Source organism: Tupaia chinensis, unplaced genomic scaffold (genome assembly GCF_000334495.1).
Source record: "Tupaia chinensis unplaced genomic scaffold, TupChi_1.0 Scaffold000248_2, whole genome shotgun sequence".
Lineage (NCBI taxonomy): Eukaryota > Metazoa > Chordata > Mammalia > Scandentia > Tupaiidae > Tupaia > Tupaia belangeri.
In genome coordinates, this window is record NW_006159727.1 from 3,309,952 (window position 1) to 3,314,748 (window position 4,797).

At 46.3% G+C, this 4,797-nt stretch overlaps 2 protein-coding genes across 2 annotated transcripts in view; both read right to left on the minus strand.

Moving 5' to 3' along the window:
- Positions 1–4,797, minus strand: part of SYTL5 (synaptotagmin like 5) — a 249,156-nt gene that overhangs the window by 143,462 nt on the left and 100,897 nt on the right. The window lies entirely within an intron of this gene.
- Positions 3,827–4,410, minus strand: H2AP (H2A.P histone). Its single transcript, XM_006148892.3, has one exon. It carries the CDS (start codon positions 4,239–4,241, stop codon positions 3,885–3,887), a length of 357 nt encoding a protein of 118 aa, XP_006148954.1. The 5' UTR covers positions 4,242–4,410; the 3' UTR covers positions 3,827–3,884.

Sequence of the window (4,797 nt, forward strand, 5' to 3'; positions counted from 1 at the left end):
CGCCTGGCGTGAGTTTAAGCCACCAGGTCCGGGACGCGAACCACAGTCGACTACGTGGGAGTCCAGCGACATAGCCATTATGCTAACTGTGGTCCCAAAATAATGCAGATTTTTAAAAATGTTGGTAGTCAATTAATATTCTTTCTTTCTTTCTTTCTTTTTTTATTCTTGAGAAGTTTTTGCTATAGGGCACGTGCACTCACCAGACAGAGAAAGACAGAGAGATAGAAAGCGAGAAATCACCCCCCAGAGGTGATGGCCATGCTGCAATCCCTTCTCCTCCATTCTCCTCTCAGGATCTTGGGCATGCATGCACACGTGCCCGGCGTGAGTTTAAGCCCCCGGGGCCGGGACTCGAATCACGGTCGACTACGTGGGAGTCCAGTGACATAGCCATTACGCTAACTGCTGGTCCCGTCCATTAATTTTCTTTAAAAAACATCACTAGAGCCTGGGCCAGCAGTGGAGATGCAGCAGCAACACAACACTTTCCAACACCAAAGCTATATAGGAAAAGCTCTTCCTGAGATCTCCTTAAACACACTCGTGATCCTGGCTAGCTAAGGATGATGATGGACTGTGGCATGAATACACTTTGGGGGTGTACTCTCTCTCTCTTCTACAGAACCCTCTCTCTTTCTCTTGTTCTTGCATGAAAAAATATCAATAAACTTTAAAACGAAATCACTGTAGTCCTACTGGTCCCATCTTCTGCCTAAATTAGGTATGTGACCTGCTACTTTAAAATTTGTGTTTTAAGGAAATGATGTATTTCATGTTCTCTCTTTCCTGAATTCTGTTTTGAGCTCCAAAGACCCTTTTGAAAGATGCAGGCCATCTTCCTCTGGCCACATACTGTAGGATTCACCGTAAACAGGAATCAAAGGAAGTTAGGCCTTCAAAACACCTGTTTACAAAGGATGCTCTCAACGGGAAGCCAGACTAGTAACCAGACCTTACATTCAGGTCAACATTAGGCAGATTTCACACTCACTCTGAATCCCTCCCTCACGGCCTTCAGACTCTAGTCTTGGGCTCATCTCTTCTCATAGGTGCTGATTCTGCCATGTCATCCCATGTCTGAGCCTGGCCTGACCTGACATTGAATATGATCACAGATCTGGCTGGCAGTGGGGTTTAGTATTCCCTGTCCCAACAGGATGTGAGTCGCCAATGGTACACCATTGCCAAGGCACAAGATGGACTGACCCCTCCTCACCACCATCCTACCTCCTTTCAGAAAGGCACAAAAGACCTAAAGTAGGGTGGGCTCAGCTTACCCAGGTACAGAGAGTCTCACCCTGCCTCCCTGAGAGGGCTCGTTGCACGTGTGGGAGGGGGCTTTGGCAGGGGGCTGACTGGACTGATGCTTTGTTGGTGTGGCCCTTGTATTTCCTGTGAACCCAGCAAGCACAGGTGAGCAAAATGCTTAAAGGGACAGCGGCATGGCTGTGCCTGACCTTCCTATACCACTTGACTCTGCCAAGGATTCGCGAACAAGGGCTCATTAAACAGCCTCCAAACTCCACCTCAGCTATTAAACATAGAGACTGAGAGAAATCAAAGAGCCTGGCCTCTTACAGGAGTGACAGTGACCATTAGTGCTGACTGCAGCATGAACTGTAAGGTGACCACACAGAACGGCTAACCCCAGGTGGCTTACCACCTGCCATGGCTTCCCCTGCCTGAATGACTACCTCTGAAATGCTGTCCTGTAAAGGATCCAGATTATGTTCGGTTTTATGGTAAGCCACAGCCATAAGGCAACATAAACGGGTTCTCAACCTCAGACAGCTATTTAACATGACAAGACTTCAGTATAATGATTAATTCCCTGGTGTGATTCATTCTAGAAATACTTGCTCAGGCTAAAGGACACTGGACAATGAGAAATCCATTCTCTGGACACACAGGGAGGGCAGGGGGCGATGTTGAGATTAGCTGAAGATGGCTCTGCACCTGCAGTTGCTGGGGAGAGGCCTGCTTGCGTAAGCAGGTGCCTCAGGCTAAGGCAAGGGGTGCTTTGCGGCCTTCTACAATGAATCACAAATTCATGGGGTGGGCATCCTTACTGCAAATTATCTGCAAATAAATGGTTCAATGGGTATCCTGTGGCAAGAGGGGATTCTTGGATAGATACAAGCACATCTTGCAAACGGCCCTATGACAACTCCAGCACTATCTCCTTCATTTTGGGGACACTCCTGTGAATTAGCTACAGGCCAAGTACAGTCCTCCTGCTTAGACAAATGGTGGAAAGAGGCAGAGAGAGGGCAAGTCCCCAAGCAGAAGGAGCAGAGAGGAAACCAGGGTGAGGACAGCCTAAACTGTTCATCTGCTCGTCTCCCTCCTCTGCAAGGTTTTCCTGTCTCTTCACAAGGGTGTACTTCTCATAGTCAATGGCTCCAACCACAGCAACTCCCTGGGTACCAAGTCCAGCTACACCTTGAGAAGCAGGCCTGAGCATCTGGTGTTAGACAGATGCTGCTGTTCATGGAGGACTGCTCTGTCCAGGGCACTGAGTGAAGTAGCAGTTACAGGCACAGAGGGACATAATCCTCTGAGAACCAAAAACAGAGGGACCTTTGTTAATCCCATGGACACATGAGGACATCTGCTCAGAGGTTGTCCAAAGTCATGTGGCCAGAAGGGGTGAACTGAGATCTTGATCCCAGGTCCTCTGATCCTACTGTAGTAGCCTCTGGGCAGCCTCTGACCGGCCCTCTGTGAAAGGCCAGGCAGCACAGGGTGGCCCTTGAGGACCCGATGGACACCGAAAACCAGGTGTGGATAGTCACAGGCAAAGGGACAGATTATTACAACACTTGATGTGACATCCATTTTAAATCTAGTACAAAGCATGAAATTTTTTTAAGTGTCATATGTGTTTTTGAATCTATCATCATGTTGGGACAGAATTACATGTTATTATTATACTCTGAAAGCAGGTACTTGGCTACTGAGAATTCTTTTTTGGTTTATCAAATGTATGATCATGAAAATGATTGAGTGCTTAATCTGAAAATGAGACTGATAATTATTTTTAAATGACATACATTTATAATTAATTTTATTTTTAATAAGGAATAGCCATTAAGAACTTTTGTATTACCTATCTTAGACCAGATTATAGGCTTTATATTTTAATTCAACTTAACTAATGTTCTCAGAGAGGACAGAAAGTATTCAGGGTACTAGGAATTAATAGCTCAATCAAGTCTTATTTTGTAATAAAAGGGCACTAATAATTAATGAAATCAACCTGACCATATTCCTTTTTTTGTGTTTTTTTCCTTGTGACTTCATCATCATTCCCCAATCTTGATGTAAAAGCCCTTGTCCCATTCAGTTCATGCCAACCACCTGCCACCCTTTCCAGTTTATCCCACTAGACCTTCCCTACCACGAATAAAGCCTTCCACAACTCAACTGTCTTCAACTCCATCCCAGGTACCAGCATCATATTGGGAATTCAGCATCCTCAGGAGTAGCCTACCCCACCACCCCCTACCCTCAACTTCCTGACCTCACAAAGCCCTCCTTGTTGAGAGCCAACTAGGAAGTCTTTTCTCCCTCTCCCCCCTCCCAGGCCAGCTCCTCCCACCAGGGCCACTGCCCTCAAGGCCACAATGGGGAACTGCTCCTCTAAAAACCCTGATCCAAATACCCTACACTAACACACCTTCTGCCTCTCCAGCTCTAGGGATTACCTCCTCCTGGAAGAATCATTTGGACCTCCTATTCAAAATGACAGAAACCAAGAGGAATCAGATTTCAATCCTTTAATGACAACATTTGATGACAACAATGGGACTTCCTCAGCCATGGAACATGTCTGTCCTGGCTGAGGCTGTGAGGATTCCCACTAGCTCTAGGACTGATCCTTAGCCATTCTTCCTGGATCCAGGCATCTCATCCAGCATAGAGAAACTCACAGTCTCTAAGGGACGGCGGTTGGGCTCACAGTTGTCGACTTCTCTCTCTCCATTTTGAGGACTTGTGTCCATTCTTCCATTGTTGCTGGCCTCGGAGCCTACTAGCTCCAGGATGTAGTCAGTAAGGTAGTCAAGCATCATAAGGAAGACATCTGTTGTGGACCAATTCAGGCACTGGATGTATTGCTCCTCCTGAAGTAGGCAGTCTAAGAAGCTCAAGGGTACCTGTAGGTCAGGTCTAGGAGAAGGGTCTTCAGGCTGAATGCTAAGTCTACCAGTGTTCTCTTGGCTCTTTTTCTCCGACATGGTGTTTGCTGGAACTGGCTCCAATCAACTCTGCCTGTTTCTCCAGCTGGACTGCGTCTGAAGATACCACTGTTCAGTCCTGCCCTTTGTATTCCCCTGATCTTGTCTCTGATTGGTCAGCAAGCTGCCTTTGTGACATCATAAACTGTGGGATGTCACTGGTGTTCACTGTACTGTTGCCAGGCCACAGCCTAGAAATGTCCATGAGAGGACCTTGGTTACCCTTGAGAAAGTAAAATCATCTTTCTAAGCTACTTAGAATGCGGAAACCATCTGAATTTTAAATGGCCCTTAGCAAAACATTGGCCTGAGACTAATTTTTCCCAAAATGACATAAACTAACCTGCAAAGGGTTATGGATTTTTACAATGTGATCCCACCTAACACTTCTTCCACCCAGTTTCCTCTAGCTCATGATGTAAAGTAAGGTAGAGCCCATCATTCTTACTAAACAACTTGTAGCCTGCCCTCTTCTTGCTTCTCTCTCTCTCTCTCTCTCTCTCTCTCTCTCTCTTAATAAGCCAGTTTTCTCAGGTGCCATTTTCATGATCACATT

What these genes read in the sequence shown, in the direction of transcription:
- H2AP (XM_006148892.3), bottom strand. Translation starts at nt 4,241, where the DNA reads ATGTCGGAGAAAAAGAGCCAAGAGAACACTGGTAGACTTAGCATTCAG.